Raw genomic sequence first — 22,006 nt, forward strand, 5'->3', positions numbered from 1 at the left:
CAACTATGGGATAGGATGGAGACTGTTCTCAACATGTCAACTATAGGATAGGATGGAGACTGTTCTCAACATGTCAACTATGGGATAGGATGGAGACTGGATATGGGATAGGATGGAGACTGTTCTCAACATGTCAACTATGGGATAGGATGGAGACTGTTCTCAACATGTCAACTATGGGATAGGATGGAGACTGTTCTCAACATGTCAACTATGGGATAGGATGGAGACTGTTCTCAACATGTCAACTATGGGATAGGATGGAGACTGTTCTCAACATGTCAACTATGGAGACTGGATAGGATAGGATGGAGACTGTTCTCAACATGTCAACTATGGGATAGGATGGAGACTGTTCTCAACATGTCAACTATGGGATAGGATGGAGACTGTTCTCAACATGTCAACTATGGGATAGGATGGAGACTGTTCTCAACATGTCAACTATGGGATAGGATGGAGACTGTTCTCAACATGTCAACTATGGGATAGGATGGAGACTGTTCTCAACATGTCAACTATGGGATAGGATGGAGACTGTTCTCAACATGTCAACTATGGGATAGGATGGAGACTGTTCTCAACATGTCAACTATGGGATAGGATGGAGACTGTTCTCAACATGTCAACTATGGGATAGGATGGAGACTGTTCTCAACATGTCAACTATGGGATAGGATGGAGACTGTTCTCAACATGTCAACTATGGGATAGGATGGAGACTGTTCTCAACATGTCAACTATGTGGGATAGGATGGAGACTGTTCTCAACATGTCAACTATGGGATAGGATGGAGACTGTTCTCAACATGTCAACTATGGGATAGGATGGAGACTGTTCTCAACATGTCAACTATGGGATAGGATGGAGACTGTTCTCAACATGTCAACTATGGGATAGGATGGAGACTGTTCTCAACATGTCAACTATGGGATAGGATGGAGACTGTTCTCAACATGTCAACTATAGGATAGGATGGAGACTGTTCTCAACATGTCAACTATAGGATAGGATGGAGACTGTTCTCAACATGTCAACTATGGGATAGGATGGAGACTGTTCTCAACATGTCAACTATGGGATAGGATGGAGACTGTTCTCAACATGTCAACTATGGGATAGGATGGAGACTGTTCATGTCAACAGACTGTTCTCTCAACATGTCAACTATGGGATAGGATGGAGACTGTTCTCAACATGTCAACTATGGGATAGGATGGAGACTGTTCTCAACATGTCAACTATGGGATAGGATGGAGACTGTTCTCAACATGTCAACTATGGGATACTATGGGATGGAGACTGTTCTCAACATGTCAACTATGGGATAGGATGGAGACTGTTCTCAACATGTCAACTATGGGATAGGATGGAGACTGTTCTCAACATGTCAACTCAACATGTCAACTATGGGATAGGATGGAGACTGTTCTCAACATGTCAACTATGGGATAGGATGGAGACTGTTCTCAACATGTCAACTATGGGATAGGATGGAGACTGTTCTCAACATGTCAACTATGGGATAGGATGGAGACTGTTCTCAACATGTCAACTATGGGATAGGATGGAGACTGTTCTCAACATGTCAACTATAGGATAGGATGGAGACTGTTCTCAACATGTCAACTATGGGATAGGATGGAGACTGTTCTCAACATGTCAACTATAGGATAGGATGGAGACTGTTCTCAACATGTCAACTATGGGATAGGATGGAGACTGTTCTCAACATGTCAACTATGGGATAGGATAGGATGGAGACTGTTCTCAACATGTCAACTATGGGATAGGATGGAGACTGTTCTCAACATGTCAACTATGGGATAGGATGGAGACTGTTCTCAACATGTCAACTATAGGATAGGATGGAGACTGTTCTCAACATGTCAACTATGGGATAGGATGGAGACTGTTCTCAACATGTCAACTATGGGATAGGATGGAGACTGTTCTCAACATGTCAACTATGGGATAGGATGGAGACTGTTCTCAACATGTCAACTATGGGATAGGATGGAGACTGTTCTCAACATGTCAACTATGGGGGATAGGATGGAGACTGTTCTCAACATGTCAACTATGGGATAGGATGGAGACTGTTCTCAACATGTCAACTATAGGATAGGATGGAGACTGTTCTCAACATGTCAACTATATGGGATAGGATGGAGACTGTTCTCAACATGTCAACTATGGGATAGGATGGAGACTGTTCTCAACATGTCAACTATAGGATAGGATGGAGACTGTTCTCAACATGTCAACTATGGGATAGGATGGAGACTGTTCTCAACATGTCAACTATGGGATAGGATGGAGACTGTTCTCAACATGTCAACTATGGGATAGGATGGAGACTGTTCTCAACATGTCAACTATGGGATAGGATGGAGACTGTTCTCAACATGTCAACTATAGGATAGGATGGAGACTGTTCTCAACATGTCAACTATGGGATAGGATGGAGACTGTTCTCAACATGTCAACTATGGGATAGGATGGAGACTGTTCTCAACATGTCAACTATGGGATAGGATGGAGACTGTTCTCAACATGTCAACTATGGGATAGGATGGAGACTGTTCTCAACATGTCAACTATGGGATAGGATGGAGACTGTTCTCAACATGTCAACTATGGGATAGGATGGAGACTGTTCTCAACATGTCAACTATGGGATAGGATGGAGACTGTTCTCAACATGTCAACTATGGGATAGGATGGAGACTGTTCTCAACATGTCAACTATGGGATAGGATGGAGACTGTTCTCAACATGTCAACTATGGGATAGGATGGAGACTGTTCTCAACATGTCAACTATGGGATAGGATGGAGACTGTTCTCAACATGTCAACTATGGGATAGGATGGAGACTGTTCTCAACATGTCAACTATGGGATAGGATGGAGACTGTTCTCAACATGTCAACTATGGGATAGGATGGAGACTGTTCTCAACATGTCAACTATGGGGATAGGATGGAGACTGTTCTCAACATGTCAACTATGGGATAGGATGGAGACTGTTCTCAACATGTCAACTATAGGATAGGATGGAGACTGTTCTCAACATGTCAACTATGGGATAGGATGGAGACTGTTCTCAACATGTCAACTATGGGATAGGATGGAGACTGTTCTCAACATGTCAACTATGGGATAGGATGGAGACTGTTCTCAACATGTCAACTATGGGATAGGATGGAGACTGGATAGGATAGGATGGAGACTGTTCTCAACATGTCAACTATGGGATAGGATGGAGACTGTTCTCAACATGTCAACTATGGGATAGGATGGAGACTGTTCTCAACATGTCAACTATAGGATAGGATGGAGACTGTTCTCAACATGTCAACTATGGGATAGGATGGAGACTGTTCTCAACATGTCAACTATGGGATAGGATGGAGACTGTTCTCAACATGTCAACTATGGGATAGGATGGAGACTGTTCTCAACATGTCAACTATAGGATAGGATGGAGACTGTTCTCAACATGTCAACTATGGGATAGGATGGAGACTGTTCTCAACATGTCAACTATGGGATAGGATGGAGACTGTTCTCAACATGTCAACTATGGGATAGGGTGGAGACTGTTCTCAACATGTCAACTATGGGATAGGAGGGAGACTGTTCTCAACATGTCAACTATAGGATAGGGTGGAGACTGTTCTCAACATGTCAACTATAGGATAGGATGGAGACTGTTCTCAACATGTCAACTATAGGATAGGATGGAGACTGTTCTCAACATGTCAACTATGGGATAGGATGGAGACTGTTCTCAACATGTCAACTATGGGATAGGATGGAGACTGTTCTCAACATGTCAACTATGGGATAGGATGGAGACTGTTCTCAACATGTCAACTATGGGATAGGATGGAGACTGTTCTCAACATGTCAACTATGGGATAGGAGGGAGACTGTTCTCAACATGTCAACTATGGGATAGGAGGGAGACTGTTCTCAACATGTCAACTATGGGATAGGGTGGAGACTGTTCTCAACATGTCAACTATGGGATAGGATGGAGACTGTTCTCAACATGTCAACTATGGGATAGGATGGAGACTGTTCTCAACATGTCAACTATGGGATAGGATGGAGACTGTTCTCAACATGTCAACTATGGGATAGGATGGAGACTGTTCTCAACATGTCAACTATGGGATAGGATGGAGACTGTTCTCAACATGTCAACTATGGGATAGGGTGGAGACTGTTCTCAACATGTCAACTATGGGATAGGAGGGAGACTGTTCTCAACATGTCAACTATAGGATAGGGTGGAGACTGTTCTCAACATGTCAACTATAGGATAGGATGGAGACTGTTCTCAACATGTCAACTATAGGATAGGATGGAGACTGTTCTCAACATGTCAACTATAGGATAGGATGGAGACTGTTCTCAACATGTCAACTATGGGATAGGATGGAGACTGTTCTCAACATGTCAACTATGGGATAGGATGGAGACTGTTCTCAACATGTCAACTATGGGATAGGATGGAGACTGTTCTCAACATGTCAACTATGGGATAGGATGGAGACTGTTCTCAACATGTCAACTATGGGATAGGATGGAGAGTGTTCTCAACATGTCAACTATAGGATAGGATGGAGACTGTTCTCAACATGTCAACTATAGGATAGGATGGAGACTGTTCTCAACATGTCAACTATGGGATAGGATGGAGACTGTTCTCAACATGTCAACTATAGGATAGGATGGAGACTGTTCTCAACATGTCAACTATAGGATAGGATGGAGACTGTTCTCAACATGTCAACTATAGGATAGGATGGAGACTGTTCTCAACATGTCAACTATAGGATAGGATGGAGACTGTTCTCAACATGTCAACTATAGGATAGGATGGAGACTGTTCTCAACATGTCAACTATAGGATAGGATGGAGACTGTTCTCAACATGTCAACTATAGGATAGGATGGAGACTGTTCTCAACATGTCAACTATAGGATAGGATGGAGACTGTTCTCAACATGTCAACTATAGGATAGGATGGAGACTGTTCTCAACATGTCAACTATAGGATAGGATGGAGACTGTTCTCAACATGTCAACTATAGGATAGGATGGAGACTGTTCTCAACATGTCAACTATAGGATAGGATGGAGACTGTTCTCAACATGTCAACTATGGGATAGGATGGAGACTGTTCTCAACATGTCAACTATGGGATAGGATGGAGACTGTTCTCAACATGTCAACTATGGGATAGGATGGAGACTGTTCTCAACATGTCAACTATGGGATAGGATGGAGACTATAAAGAGCTCAATACGAAAGTGGTCCGACGAAGCGGATGCTAAGCTACAATACGTTTTCGCTAGCACAGACTGGAACATGTTCTGGGATTCATCCGATAGCATTGAGGAGTTTACCCCATCTGTCACGGGCTTCATAAATAAGTGCATCGACAACGTCGTCCCTACAGTGACCGTACGTACATAACCCAACCAGAAGCAACGGAATACAAGCAACATCCGCACTGAGCTATAAGTTAGAGCTGCCGCTTTCAAGGAGCTTTCTGGGATCTTCTATTTCAGCTCATGAAACATGGGACCAAACACTTTACGTGTTGTTTATATTTTTGTCCAGTATAACTACAAATAATTAGCATATTGACCACAAGAAGCCCAAACCTGTTCAGTGTAGTTAACCAATTAGGTCCCTGGACTATCTGCATTGACCTGTTTTCACTAACTCTATTGACCCATCACATACACTGCTGCTACTGTTTATTATCTATCCTGTTGCCTCGTCACTTTACCCCCTATCTACAGTACCAGTCAAAAGTTTGGACATACCTACTCAATTATTTTCTTTTACTATTTTCAACATTGTAGAATAATAGTGAAGACATCAAAACTATAAAATAACACATATGGAATCATGTAGTAACCAAAAAAGTGTTAATCAAATCAAAATATATTTGAGATTCTTCAAAGTAGCCACCCTTTTGCCTTGATGACATGTTTGCACACCCATGGCATTCTCTCAACCAGCTTCATGAGGATTTGTTTTTACACTTTTATTCAACTAGGCCAGTCAGTTAAGAACACATTCTTATTTACAATGACGGTCTAGGAACAGTGGGTGAACTGCCTTGTTCAGGAGCAGAATAACATAATGTTGTACCTTGTCAGCTCGGGGATTCGATCTTGCAACCTTTCGGTTACTGGTCCAACGCTCTAACCACTGGGATACCTGCCGCCCCACAATGCTAATTCCAACAAACAGAAATATAAAAACAAATGATGATAAGTAAGTGTTCTGTACCAGCTCGTAGTAGAATAACCTGGTCGTCTAAGGGCAGCTCTGAGAAGTGAGGAATCCTCTTGGCCCACTCCACCAGGGTGAACAGCTGTTTGTCTGCTGCCTGGCAGATGTTGGTGACTGGGTCGTTTGTCTGGACAGAAGATACAGAGAGTGTAAGATAAAACACACACACACACACACACACACACACACACACACACACACACACACACACACACACACACACACACACACACACACACACACACACACACACACACACACACACACACACACACACAGGTTCCATATTTTGTATTAACATTAAATGGATCTCATTTACAGGAGGGAGATGCTCTCTCATTTACAGGAGGGAGATGCTCTCTCATTTACAGGAGGGAGATGCTCTCTCATTTACAGGAGGGAGATGCTCTCTCATTTACAGGAGGGAGATGCTCTCTCAATTACAGGAGGGAGATGCTCTCTCATTTACAGGAGGGAGATGCTCTCTCATTTACAGGAGGGAGATGCTCTCTCAATTACAGGAGGGAGATGCTCTCTCATTTACAGGAGGGAGATGCTCTCTCATTTACAGGAGGGAGATGCTCTCTCATTTACAGGAGGGAGATGCTCTCTCATTTACAGGAGGGAGATGCTCTCTCATTTACAGGAGGGAGATGCTCTCTCATTTACAGGAGGGAGATGCTCTCTCAATTACAGGAGGGAGATGCTCTCTCATTTACAGGAGGGAGATGCTCTCTCAATTACAAGAGGGGTGCTCTCTCAATTACAGGAGGGAGATGCTCTCTCAATTACAAGAGGGGTGCTCTCTCAATTACAGGAGGGAGATGCTCTCTCATTTACAGGAGGGAGATGCTCTCTCATTTACAGGAGGGAGATGCTCTCTCATTTACAGGAGGGAGATGCTCTCTCAATTACAAGAGGGGTGCTCTCTCAATTACAGGAGGGAGATGCTCTCTCAATTACAAGAGGGGTGCTCTCTCAATTACAGGAGGGAGATGCTCTCTCATTTACAGGAGGGAGATGCTCTCTCATTTACAGGAGGGAGATGCTCTCTCATTTACAGGAGGGAGATGCTCTCTCATTTACAGGAGGGAGATGCTCTCTTATTTACAGGAGGGCGATGCTCTCTCAATTACAGGAGGGTGGTGCTCTGTCATTTACAGTCCGTTAAAATAACATCAAATTGATCAGAAAAACAGTGTAGACATTTTAATGTTGTAAATGACTATTGTAGCTGGAAACAGCTGATTTTTTAATGGAATATCTACATAGGCGTACAGAGCCCCATTATAAGCAACCATAACTCCTGTGTTCCAGTGGCACATTGTGTTAGCTAATCCAAGTTTATAATTTTAAAAGGCTAACTGATCATTAGAAAACAATTTTGCAATTATGTTAGCACAGCTGAAAACTGTTGTTCTGATTAAAGAAGCAATACAACTGGCCTTCTTTAGACTAGTTGAGTATCTGGAGCATCAGCATTTGTGGGCGGTAAATTAGTTAATAGACCAATAAGAAAGAGAGTTCCAAACCTCTCTGCCAATAACAGCTAGTTATCAGTTTTCCCTCTCATCATTCCGAACACTCCCAGACAGTCTTAGCAAAATTCTTGCTTGAGAAAAAGCTATTTGAAGCAGTCACAGTGAGGTACTTAATTGTTACCCAGAAATGATTTGATAATGAGATAAAAACAGCTGCCTTGCACCTTTAAAAACACCTCTCTATGTCATCCTTACCGAGTTGCCAGGGCCTTCGTCTGCTGATGTCTCTGTCTTGGGTTCCACGGCGAGCTCTGCGTCCAGAATCTTATCGACGGGCATCTCCTCATTAAAACTACTGGTGGACTCCACCTCGTTCTCCCCTCGCTCCCTTCCACGCTGCCTCTCCTCCTGCACCGCTGCATGGAGGCACAGGACCAATGTTAGACGTTTCTGGAAGGGAACTTAACAGAGCACATCCACAAGCATGACACTCGTGGTGCAACAAACACACCAGGCAATCCACAACAATGAAAGGTTTATGCCAATCTGTCAGACATTCCACAACCAATCCTAAATGGACGCAGAACAGGGAAACATATTGGACACATTTACCACGCAAGAGCACAACACAGCCTGTTGAGTCCACATGGTCTCAGTCACACAGAACTACCCTATGCCTCCACTCTTCTTTCTCCCCTCGCTGTCCAGATGACATCCAGCGATTTGGTGAGGTCTGACCTCCCGTCAACCTGCCCACTCGACCCCCATCCCCTCCTCCCTTCTCCAGAGCATCTCTGGAGACCGTGTCCCATTCCTCATCAACTCATCCCTGACCACTGGCTGTGTTCCATCCTCATCAACTCATCCCTGACCACTGGCTGTGTTCCATCCTCATCAACTCATCCCTGACCACTGGCTGTGTTCCATCCTCATCAACTCATCCCTGACCACTGGCTGTATTCCATCCTCATCCCTGACCACTGGCTGTGTTCCATCCTCATCCCTGACCACTGGCTGTGTTCCATCCTCATCAACTCATCCCTGACCACTGGCTGTGTTCCATCCTCATCAACTCATCCCTGACCACTGGCTGTGTTCCATCCTCATCAACTCATCCCTGACCACTGGCTGTGTTCCATCCTCATCAACTCATCCCTGACCACTGGCTGTGTTCCATCCTCATCAACTCATCCCTGACCACTGGCTGTGTTCCATCCCATCAACTCATCCCTGACCACTGGCTGTGTTCCATCATCTCATCCCTGACCACTGGCTGTGTTCCATCTTCATCAACTCATCCCTGACCACTGGCTGTGTTCCATCCTCATCAACTCATCCCTGACCACTGGCTGTGTTCCATCCTCATCAACTCATCCCTGACCACTGGCTGTGTTCCATCCTCATCAACTCATCCCTGACCACTGGCTGTGTTCCATCCTCATCAACTCATCCCTGACCACTGGCTGTGTTCCATCTTCATCAACTCATCCCTGACCACTGGCTGTGTTCCATCCTCATCCCTGACCACTGGCTGTGTTCCATCCTCATCCCTGACCACTGGCTGTGTTCCATCCTCATCCCTGACCACTGGCTGTGTTCCATCCTCATCAACTCATCCCTGACCACTGGCTGTGTTCCATCCTCATCAACTCATCCCTGACCACTGGCTGTGTTCCATCCTCATCAACTCATCCCTGACCACTGGCTGTGTTCCATCCTCATCAACTCATCCCTGACCACTGGCTGTGTTCCATCTTCATCAACTCATCCCTGACCACTGGCTGTGTTCCATCCTCATCCCTGACCACTGGCTGTGTTCCATCTCATCAACTCATCCCTGACCACTGGCTGTGTTCCATCCTCATCCCTGACCACTGGCTGTGTTCCATCCTCATCAACTCATCCCTGACCACTGGCTGTGTTCCATCCTCATCAACTCATCCCTGACCACTGGCTGTGTTCCATCCTCATCCCTGACCACTGGCTGTGTTCCATCCTCATCAACTCATCCCTGACCACTGGCTGTGTTCCATCTTCATCAACTCATCCCTGACCACTGGCTGTGTTCCATCCTCTTCCCTGACCACTGGCTGTGTTCCATCCTCATCAACTCATCCCTGACCACTGGCTGTGTTCCATCCTCATCCCTGACCACTGGCTGTGTTCCATCTGACTTCAAAATGGCCCGAGTCATTTCCCTCCTCAAGAAACCAACACTGGACTCATCTGATGTCAAAAACTACAGACCTGTATCTCTTCTTTCTTTTCTTTCCAAAACACTTGAGCGTTCTGTCTCTGATCAAATCTCTTGTTATCTCTCTCAGAACGATCTTCTTGACCCTACTAACCAGCCAGGCTACAAGATGGGTCACTCAACCAAGACTGCTCTTCTCTGTGTCAAGACTGCCCTTCTCTGTGTCAAGACTGCCCTTTTCTGTGTCAAGACTGCCCTTTTCTGTGTCAAGACTGCCCTTCTCTGTGTCAAGACTGCCCTTCTCTGTGTCAAGACTGCCCTTCTCTGTTTCAAGACTGCCCTTCTCTGTTTCAAGACTGCCCTTCTCTGTGTCAAGACTGCCCTTCTCTGTGTCAAGACTGCCCTTCTCTGTCAGGGAGGCTTCGTGGGCTATACTCAGCCTTGTCTCAGGATGGTAATATATAATATATATGCCATTTAGCAGACGCTTTTATCCAAAGCGACTTACAGTCATGTGTGCATACATTCTACGTATGGGTGGTCCCGGGATCGAACCCACTACCCTGGCGTTACAAGCGCCATGCTCTACCAACTGAGCTACAGAAGGACCATGTTGATATGCCTCTAGTGGTGTTGATCTTCGTGGGCTATACTCAGCCTTGTCTCTGGATGGTAAGGTCTGTTGATATCCCTCTTGTGGTGTTGATCTTCGTGGGCTATACTCAGCCTTGTCTCTGGATGGTAAGGTCTGTTGATATCCCTCGAGTGGTGTGGGGGCTGTGCTCTGGCAAATTGGGTGGCGTTATATCCTGCCCGGTTGGCCCTGTCCAAGGTATCGTCGATAAGAAAGGAGAATTACACCAGATATAACAGACTGACCTTAGACCCCCGCAACATAGACTATTGCAGCATACATTCTGGAGGCTGAGACAGGGGTGGGTCAGGGCACACTGTGGCACCATCGCAGAGCAGAGCATGTTGCGGGGGGCTAGGGTCAGTCTGTTATATCTTGTGCAATTCTCCTGTCTTATCTGGTGTCCTGTGTGAATTTAAGTATGCTCCCTCTAATTCTCTCTCTCCCAGGGGACCTGAGACCTAGGATCATGCCTCAGGACTACCTGGCCTGATGACTCCTGGTTGTCCCCAGTCCACCTGGTCGTGCTGCTGATCCAGTTTCAAATGTTCTGCCTGCGGCTATGGAACCTTGACCTGTTCACAGGACACGATACCTTGTCCTGGACCTGCTGTTTTCAACTCTCTCTCTCTCTACCACACCTGCTGTCTCGACCTCTGAATGCTCGGCTATGAAAACCCAACTGACATTTACTCGGCGCAGGTCTTGACTACTGCAACTCTCTGTTGGCTGGGTTTGGCTGGGTTTGTGACATCAAACCCCTGCGACTTATCCAGAACGCTGCAGCCCGTCTGGTTTTCAATCTTCTCAAGTCACCCAGCTCCTTTGCTCTACTAGGTTCCAGTCGGAGCTCACATCAACTACAAGACCATGGTTCTTACCTACGGAACATCAAGAGGAACTGCCCCTCCATACCTTCAGGCTACGATCAAACTCTACACCCCAGCCCCAGCACTCCACCTCAAGTCTCTTGGTCCTCCCACCCCTACAGGAGGGCAACTCCCTCTCAGCCCAGTCCAAGCTCTGCTCTGTCCTGGCACCCCAATGGTGGAACCAGCTTCCCCCCTGAAGTTAGCACAGCAGAGTCCCTGCCCCTCTTCCCGAAAATATCTGAAACTCTTCAAACAGTATCTTAAATAATCGCCCCCCCCCCCCCCCACACACACACCTGAACCAGCACTTGACCCCCTGCCTTCTAGCTCTGACTCTATTACTCTACTGAGGAAAAGGTCATTTCTATGCCTGTGATATGTGGTTGTCTCACCTAGCTATCTGAAGATGAATGTACTGACTGTGATATGTGGTTGTCCCACCTAGCTATCTGTAGATTAATATACTGACTGTGATATAAGGTTGTCCCACCTAGCTATCTGTAGATGAATGTACTGACTATGATATGAGGTTGTTCCACCTAGCTATCTGTAGATGAATGTACTGACTGTGACTGTGATATGTGGTTGTCTCACCTAGCTATCTGTAGATGAATGTACTGACTATGATATGAGGTTGTCCCACCTAGCTATCTGTAGATGAATGTACTGACTATGATATGAGGTTGTCCCATAGATATGAGGTTGTTTCCCACCTAGCTATCTGTAGATGAATGTACTGACTGTGACTGTGATATGTGGTTGTCTCACCTAGCTATCTGAAGATGAATACTGTGAGTCTCTCTGGATACATTTACTCAAATGTAAAATGTAAACATACCAATGAATACCCAGACATTACAGATCCACCCCCAACACACTACCCAGACATTACAGATCCACCCCCAACACACTACCCAGACATTACAGATCCACCCCCAACACACTACCCAGACATTACAGATCCACCCCCAACACACTACCCAGACATTACAGATCCACCCCAACACACTACCCAGACATTACAGATCCACCCCAACACACTACCCAGACATTACAGATCCACCCCCAACACACTACCCAGACATTACAGATCCACCCCCAACACACTACCCAGACATTACAGATCCACCCCCAACACACTACCCAGACATTACAGATCCACCCCCAACACACTACCCAGACATTACAGATCTACCCCCAACACACTACCCAGACATTACAGATCTACCCCCAACACACTACCCAGACATTACAGATCCACCCCAACACACTACCCAGACATTACAGATCCACCCCCAACACACTACCCAGACATTACAGACCCACCCCCAACACACTACCCAGACATTACAGACCCACCCCAACACACTACCCAGACATTACAGATCCACCCCAACACACTACCCAGACATTACAGATCCACCCCAACACACTACCCAGACAATACAGACCCACCCCCAACACACTACCCAGACATTAGATCCACCCCCAACCCACTACCCAGACATTACAGATCCACCCCAACACACTCACCCAGACATTACAGATCCACCCCCAACACACTCACAAGACATTACAGACCCACCCCCAACACACTACCCAGACATTAGACCCACCCCCAACACACTACCCAGACATTAGACCCACCCCCAACACACTACCCAGACATTAGACCCACCCCCAACACACACAAGAGCGCACAACCTCCCTCCTCCTCTCTCTACATGCAGACACAACCTCCCTCCTCTCTCTACATGCAGACACAACCTCCCTCCTCTCTCTACACGCAGACACAACCTCCCTCCTCCTCTCTCTACATGCAGACACAACCTCCCTCCTCCTCTCTCTACATGCAGACACAACCTCCCTCCTCCTCTCTTTACATTCAGACACAACCTCCCTCCTCTCTCTACACGCAGACACAACCTCCCTCCTCCTCTCTCTACATGCAGACACAACCTCCCTCCTCCTCCCTCTACATGCAGACACAACCTCCCTCCTCCTCTCTCTACATGCAGACACAACCTCCCTCCTCTCTCTACATTCAGACACAACCTCCCTCCTCCTCTCTCTACATGCAGACACAACCTCCCTCCTCTCTCTACATGCAGACACAACCTCCCTCCTCCTCTCTCTACATGCAGACACAACCTCCCTCCTCCTCTCTCTACATGCAGACACAACCTCCCTCCTTCCCTCTCTACACGCAGACACAACCTCCCTCCTTCTCTCTCTACACGCAGACACAACCTCCCACCTCCCCTCTCTACACGCAGACACAACCTCCCTCCTTCCCTCTCTACACACAGACACAACCTCCCTCCTTCCCTCTCTACACGCAGACACAACCTCCCTCCTTCCATCTCTACACGCAGACACAACCTCCCTCCTCCTCTCTCTACATTCAGACACAACCTCCTTCCTCCTCCCTCTCCCTCTCTACACCACTTACACACACCTTCTCTCTTCATGCCCATGGCTAGGCACTTCTGGTAGCGACAGTATTGACAGCGGTTGCGCTGTCGTTTGTCTATCAGGCACTCCTTGCTGTCTCGACAGGTATAGGTGAGATCTTTCCGGATGGTTCTCTTGAAGAAGCCTTTGCAGCCTTCACAGCTGTACACGCCATAGTGCTTCCCTAGGTGAACAACATCCAAAACATCAACTTCACTGCGTTACCTGAGAAACTGCTCCATATAATCGTAATACTGTTCATCAATGTCATAGTCCGTGGTTATTGGATGAGGACTGGGAGAAGCAAAATCATTAATGAGGTAATTCACAAAATCTAAAATAAATTGGAATAAACCTCCGCAATAGCAAGGGTCTTATTGCTGCTACAGAGGGCTGGGCTAGGGTCTTATTGCTGCTACAGGAGGCTGTGCTAGGGTCTTATTGCTGCCTCCTGTATATGGGGCTGTGCTAGGATCTTATTGCTGCTACAGGGGGCTGTGCTAGGGTCTTATTGCTGCCTCCTGTATAGGGGGCTGTGCTAGGGTCTTATTGCTGCTACAGGAGGCTGTGCTAGGGTCTTATTGCTGCCTCCTGTAAATGGGGCTGTGCTAGGGTCTTATTGCTGCTACAGGGGGCTGTGCTAGGGTCTTATTGCTGCCTCCTGTATATGGGGCTGTGCTAGGATCTTATTGCTGCTACAGGAGGCTGGGCTAGGGTCTTATTGCTGCTACAGGAGGCTGTGCTAGGGTCTTATTGCTGCTACAGGAGGCTGGGCTAGGGTCTTATTGCTGCTACAGGAGGCTGTGCTAGGGTCTTATTGCTGCTACAGGAGGCTGGGCTAGGGTCTTATTGCTGCTACAGGGGGCTGTGCTAGGGTCTTATTGCTGCTACAGGAGGCTGTGCTAGGGTCTTATTGCTGCTACAGGGGGCTGGGCTAGGGTCTTATTGCTGCTACAGGAGGCTGTGCTAGGGTCTTATGGCTGCTACAGGGGGCTGGGCTAGGGTTTTATTGCTGCTACAGGGGGCTGGGCTAGGGTCTTATTGCTGCTACAGGAGGCTGTGCTAGGGTCTTATTGCTGCTACAGGGAGCTGGGCTAGGGTTTTATTGCTGCTACAGGAGGCTGTGCTAGGGTCTTATTGCTGCTACAGGAGGCTGGGCTAGGGTCTTATTGCTGCTACAGGAGGCTGTGCTAGGGTCTTATTGCTGCTACAGGAGGCTGGGCTAGGGTCTTATTGCTGCTACAGGGGGCTGGGCTAGGGTTTTATTGCTGCTACAGGGGGCTGGGCTAGGGTCTTATTGCTGCTACAGGGGGCTGGGCTAGGGTCTTATTGCTGCTACAGGGGGCTGTGCTATGGACTTATTGCTGCTACAGGGGGCTGGGCTAGGGTCTTATTGCTGCTACAGGAGGCTGGGCTAGGGTCTTATTGCTGCCTCCTGTATAGGGGGCTGGGCTAGGGTCTTATTGCTGCTACAGGAGGCTGGGCTAGGGTCTTATTGCTGCCTCCTGTATAGGGGGCTGTGCTAGGGTCTTATTGCTGCCTCCTGTATAGGGGGCTGTGCTAGGGTCTTATTGCTGCCTCCTGTATAGGGGGCTGTGCTAGGGTCTTATTGCTGCTACAGGAGGCTGTGCTAGGGTCTTATTGCTGCCTCCTGTATAGGGGGCTGGGCTAGGGTCTTATTGCTGCTACAGGAGGCTGGGCTAGGGTCTTATTGCTGCCTCCTGTATAGGGGGCTGTGCTAGGGTCTTATTGCTGCCTCCTGTATAGGGGGCTGTGCTAGGGTCTTATTGCTGCTACAGGAGGCTGGGCTAGGGTCTTATTGCTGCCTCCTGTATAGGTGGCTGGGCTAGGGTCTTATTGCTGCTACAGGGGGCTGGGCTAGGGCCCTATTGCTGCTACAGGGGGCTGGGCTAGGGCCCTATTGCTGCTACAGGGTGCTGGGCTAGGGCCCTGTTGCTGCTACAGGAGGCTGGGCTAGGGTCTTATTGTTGCTACAGGAGGCTGGGCTAGGGCCCTATTGCTGCTACAGGAGGCTGGGCTAGGGTCTTATTGTTGCTACAGGAGGCTGGGCTAGGGTCTTATTGCTGCTACAGGAGGCTGGGCTAGGGCCCTATTGCTGCTACAGGGGCTGGGCTAGGATCTTATTGCTGCTACAGGAGGCTGTGCTAGGGTCTTATTGCTGCTACAGGGAGCTGGGCTAGGGTCTTATTTCTGCTACAGGGGGCTGGGCTAGGGTCTTATTTCTGCTACAGGGGGCTGGGCTAGGGTCTTATTTCTGCTACAGGGGGCTGGGCTAGGGCCCTATTGCTGCTACAGGGGGCTGGGCTAGGGTCTTATTGCTGCTACAGGAGGCTGTGCTAGGGTCTTATTGCTGCCTCCTGTATAGGGGGCTGGGCTAGGGTCTTATTGCTGCTACAGGAGGCTGGGCTAGGGTCTTATTGCTGCCTCCTGTATAGGGGGCTGTGCTAGGGTCTTATTGCTGCCTCCTGTATAGGGGGCTGTGCTAGGGTCTTATTGCTGCTACAGGAGGCTGGGCTAGGGTCTTATTGCTGCCTCCTGTATAGGTGGCTGGGCTAGGGTCTTATTGCTGCTACAGGGGGCTGGGCTAGGGCCCTATTGCTGCTACAGGGGGCTGGGCTAGGGCCCTATTGCTGCTACAGGGTGCTGGGCTAGGGCCCTGTTGCTGCTACAGGAGGCTGGGCTAGGGTCTTATTGCTGCTACAGGAGGCTGGGCTAGGGCCCTATTGCTGCTACAGGAGGCTGGGCTAGGGTCTTATTGCTGCTACAGGAGGCTGGGCTAGGGTCTTATTGCTGCTACAGGAGGCTGGGCTAGGGCCCTATTGCTGCTACAGGAGGCTGGGCTAGGGTCTTATTGTTGCTACAGGAGGCTGGGCTAGGGTCTTATTGCTGCTACAGGAGGCTGGGCTAGGGCCCTATTGCTGCTACAGGGGGCTGGGCTAGGATCTTATTGCTGCTACAGGAGGCTGTGCTAGGGTCTTATTGCTGCTACAGGGAGCTGGGCTAGGGTCTTATTTCTGCTACAGGGGGCTGGGCTAGGGTCTTATTTCTGCTACAGGGGGCTGGGCTAGGGTCTTATTTCTGCTACAGGGGGCTGGGCTAGGGCCCTATTGCTGCTACAGGGGGCTGGGCTAGGGTCTTATTGCTGCTACAGGGGGCTGGGCTAGGGTCTTATTGCTGCTACAGGGGGCTGGGCTAGGGCCCAGTGGGGAGGTGTGGCCCTATTTCTTACCTGATGATCGGTCTCCACAGATGGCACATACGTGTTTGGACATGCCTCCAGGGCTGGTGCAGTTGTAGTTGATGTCCCCTAGATTCAGGAGACCCGGGGGAGGCTTGATGTCCTCCGAACTACTGACACTGTTCATCTGGAGAGAGGAAGGAAGGAAAGAGGAGGAGGGGGGAGGGGGAGAGATCAACGATGGGAGAGGGGGGTAGAGAGAGATCAACGATGGGAGAGGGGGTAGAGAGAGATCAACGATGGGAGAGGGGGTAGAGAGAGATCAACGATGGGAGAGGGGGGTAGAGAGAGATCAACGATGGGAGAGGGGGTAGAGAGAGATCAACGATGGGAGAGGGGGTAGAGTGAGATCAACGATGGGAGAGGGGGTTAGAGAGAGATCAACGATGGGGGAGGGGGTAGAGAGAGATCAACGATGGGAGAGGGGGTTAGAGAGAGGTCAACGATGGGAGAGGGGGTAGAGTGAGATCAACGATGGGAGATGGGAGAGGGGGTAGAGAGAGATCAACGATGGGAGAGGGGGTAGAGAGAGATCAACGATGGGAGAGGGGGTAGAGAGAGATCAAAGATGGGAGAGGGGGCAGAGAGAGATCAAAGATGGGAGAGGGGGGCAGAGAGAGATCAACGATGGGAGAGGGGGGAGAGAGATCAACGATGGGAGAGGGGGGGAGAGAGATCAACGATGGGAGACGATGGGAGAGGGGGGGAGAGAGATCAACGATGGGAGAGGGGGGTAGAGAGAGATCAACGATGGGGGAGGGGGGTAGAGAGAGATCAACGATGGGGAGGGGGAGAGAGAGATCAACGATGGGAGAGGGGGTAGAGAGAGATCAACGATGGGAGAGGGGGTAGAGAGAGATCAACGATGGGAGAGGGGGGGGGGGTGGGAGGGGGTAGAGAGAGATCAACGATGGGAGAGGGGGTAGAGAGAGATCAACGATGGGAGAGGGGGGTAGAGAGAGATCAACGATGGGAGAGGGGGGTAGAGAGAGATCAATGATGGGAGAGGGGGGTAGAGAGATTAGAGTGGAGGAGAAGTTGGGAAAACGTGAGTGAGTGAGTCAGTCCTGTCTCTCTTTTTATTTCTCTAAAATCGTCCCCTTCTCCATCTCTCCCCCTCTTCCTCTCTCCCCCTCTTCCCCCGTTCTCCACTCACATGTGTGGTATGAAAGTGGCTGATGGTATGAAAGTAGCTGAGGCAGCGATCACATGACTTGATCAAAGGGAGTGTCTGTGTTTCCTCTGTGAGTTTAGTCATGCATGCTTCTAATGTTTGTTGACAGGGGTGGTTGACTGTGTGAGCTGTGTGGGAGGAGAGCTGAGCTTGTCACGTTTCACCAACAGAGAGAAGTGTAGGGTCACGTCAGCTTCAGGCCCGGGATTTTATGGGTTCAATATATTAGTTTGTCAAAACTGTTCAGAGGTAAATGCTGAATAGAAGGAAATATATACTGGTTTAGCAATATACTGGTTTAGCTTGTGTTATAGTCCTTTCCCAGAGAGTTTCCTGAACAAACGTTGTCAAAATTATATATTTATTTATTTATATATTTATTTATCCTTATCGTCTTTCTGCACTTTGCACTTCTTGTCTCCTGTCGACCACTGAGTTGGCAAAAATAGATACGATAACATGTGGTATGGAAATGTGTGCATGTATATGAGTGAGCATGTGCTTGGGCTGGTGTGTGCATGTATATGAGTGAGCATGTGCTTGGCCTGGTGTGTGCATGTATATGAGTGAGCATGTGCTTGGGCTGGTGTGTGCATGTATATGAGTGAGCATGTGCTTGGGCTGGTGTGTGCATGTATATGAGTGAGCATGTGCTTGGGCTGGTGTGTGCATGTATATGAGTGAGCATGTGCTTGGGCTGGTGTGTGCATGTATATGAGTGAGCATGTGCTTGGGCTGGTGTGTGCATGTATATGAGTGAGCATGTGCTTGGGCTGGTGTGTGCATGTATATGAGTGAGCATGTGCTTGGGCTGGTGTGTGCATGTATATGAGTGAGCATGTGCTTGGGCTGGTGTGTGCATGTATATGAGTAAGCATGTGCTTGGGCTGGTGTGTGCATGTATATGAGTGAGCATGTGCTTGGGCTGGTGTGTGCATGTATATGAGTGAGCATGTGCTTGGGCTGGTGTGTGCATGTATATGAGTGTGCATGTGCTTGGGCTGGTGTGTGCATGTATATGAGCGAGCATGTGCTTGGCCTGGTGTGTGCATGTATATGAGTGAGCATGTGCTTGGGCTGGTGTGTGCATGTATATGAGTGTGCATGTGCTTGGGCTGGTGTGTGCATGTATATGAGTGTGCATGTGCTTGGGCTGGTGTGTGCATGTATATGAGTGTGCATGTGCTTGGGCTGGTGTGTGCATGTATATGAGTGTGCATGTGCTTGGGCTGGTGTGTGCATGTATATGAGTGAGCATGTGCTTGGGCTGGTGTGTGCATGTATATGAGTGAGCATGTGCTTGGGCTGGTGTGTGCATGTATATGAGTGTGCATGTGCTTGGGGTGGTGTGTGCATGTATATGAGTGAGCATGTGCTTGGGCTGGTGTGTGCATGCGCGTGTCTATGCGTGTGTAGTCACCACTAGTGACCTACATATTGTGTGTATTTGATGGCTTGCATATAGGACACCCTTTACAGGGACGGCTGTCATTTCCTATAGTTGATTTATGACAGCACTCTGCTGTCTGTTTCATAATGGCCGTCTGAACTAAGGCTTTGACCTTACAGGAGACAACTGCTAGAGGCCTTTCTTTCTGTTAATCTCTCTCCCTCTCTCTCCTCCTCCCCCTCTCTCTCCCTCCTCCTCCCCCCTCTCTCTCTCCCTCTCTCTCTCCTCCCTCTTTCTCCCTCTCTCTCCTCCTCCCCCTCTCTCTCTCACTCTCTCCTCCCCCCCTCTCTCCTCCTCCCCCCCTCTCTCTCTCTCTCTCTCTCCCGCCTCCCCCCTCTCTCCTCCTCCCCCTCTCTCCTCCTCCCCCTCTCTCCTCCTCCCCCTCTCTCTCCTCCTCCCCCTCTCTCTCCTCCCCCTCTCTCTTTCTCCCCTATCTCTTTCTCCCTCTATCTTTTTTTCAGTTGGCCTAGTGTCCGTTGGTGTAAAGTACTTAAGTAAAAAATACTTGAAAGTACTACTTAAATATTTTTTTGACTTTACTTTACTATTTATATTTTTATTAATTTACTTTCGGTACTTATTAAGTGTATGTTAGCAATTACATTTACTTTTGATACTTAAGTATATTTAAAACCAAATACCTTTAGACCTATACTCAAGTAGTATTTTCCTGGGTGTCTTTCACTTTAACTTTTCTATTAAGGTATCTTAACTTATCTTAAACCCCCCCACCCCCCACCACCACTGCTTAGAGCGCTCTCTTTCCCCTTTCCCTCCCTACGTGAGCTTTAGTAGTGAGCAAACAGTCAGCTAAATTAGCATTCTGTCTTCTGCTGATGCTGGTGAGTCAATGATGAGAGAGAGCCCTTTCCTGTACTGCAGCTCATAACCATGCCTCTCCCATACAGCCAACATGCCAGACAAATGGTCAACATATGCTACACATATGTTATGATGAAACATGCCATTCACATGCTTATGGCTTCTCGGGCACCAACATGCCTCAGACAAACACAGCCATATGCAGCACAAGTATTCAACATGCATTACTAATGCTTCATACATTCATGATACAGTGTATATATATATATATATATATATATATATATATGGTTCAGACATGCTTTACAACTATTACTACTAGATATAAACTATTACTACTAGCTATAAACTATTACTACTAGATATAAACTATTACTACTAGCTATAAACTATTACTACTAGATATAAACTATTACTACTAGATATAAACTACTACTAGCTATAAACTATTACTACTAGCTATAAACTATTACTACTAGCTACTACTATATAAACTATTACTACTAGCTATAAACTATTACTACTAGATATAAACTATTGCTACTAGATATAAACTATTACTACTAGCTATAAACTATTACTACTAGCTATAAACTATTACTACTAGATATAAACTATTACTACTAGACTATAAACTATTACTACTAGATATAAACTATTACTACTAGCTATAAACTATTACTACTAGATATAAACTATTACTACTAGCTATAAACTATTACTACTAGATATAAACTATTACTACTAGCTATAAACTATTACTACTAGCTATAAACTATTACTACTAGCTATAAACTATTACTACTAGATATAAACTATTACTACTAGACTATAAACTATTACTACTAGATATAAACTATTACTACTAGATATAAACTATTACTACTAGATATAAACTATTACTACTAGATATAAACTATTACTACTAGTTACTACTAGCTATAAACTATTACTACTAGATATAAACTATTACTACTAGCTACTACTAGCTATAAACTATTACTACTAGATATAAACTATTACTACTAGATATAAACTATTACTACTAGATATAAACTATTACTACTAGCTATAAACTAGCTATAAACTATTACTAGCTATACTACTACTAGCTATAAACTATTACTACTAGATATAAACTATTACTACTAGATATAAACTATTACTACTAGCTACTATTAACTAGCTATAAACTAGCTACTACTAGATATAAACTATTACTACTAGATATAAACTATTACTACTAGATATAAACTATTACTACTAGATATAAACTATTACTACTAGCTATAAACTATTACTACTAGCTATAAACTATTACTACTAGATATAAACTATTAC

General features: G+C 47.0%; 1 protein-coding gene across 4 annotated transcripts in view; it reads right to left on the reverse strand.

Annotated features, from left to right (window-relative positions):
* Positions 1-22,006, reverse strand: part of rxrgb (retinoid X receptor, gamma b) — an 88,548-nt gene that overhangs the window by 12,820 nt on the left and 53,722 nt on the right. For 3 of the 4 annotated variants that reach the window (XM_046299997.1, XM_046299994.1, XM_046299998.1), the window contains exons 3-6: positions 17,211-17,346; positions 13,959-14,144; positions 8,062-8,222; positions 6,323-6,452 (exon numbers count right to left, since the gene is read on the reverse strand). In XM_046299997.1, the coding sequence (XP_046155953.1) occupies positions 6,323-6,452; positions 8,062-8,222; positions 13,959-14,144; positions 17,211-17,346 (613 nt within the window). The remainder of the gene's footprint in view (positions 1-6,322; positions 6,453-8,061; positions 8,223-13,958; positions 14,145-17,210; positions 17,347-22,006) is intronic. The other variant, XM_046299995.1, reaches the window with a different exon arrangement.

The sequence above is a fragment of the Oncorhynchus gorbuscha genome, linkage group LG15, assembly GCF_021184085.1.
Source record: "Oncorhynchus gorbuscha isolate QuinsamMale2020 ecotype Even-year linkage group LG15, OgorEven_v1.0, whole genome shotgun sequence".
Lineage (NCBI taxonomy): Eukaryota > Metazoa > Chordata > Actinopteri > Salmoniformes > Salmonidae > Oncorhynchus > Oncorhynchus gorbuscha.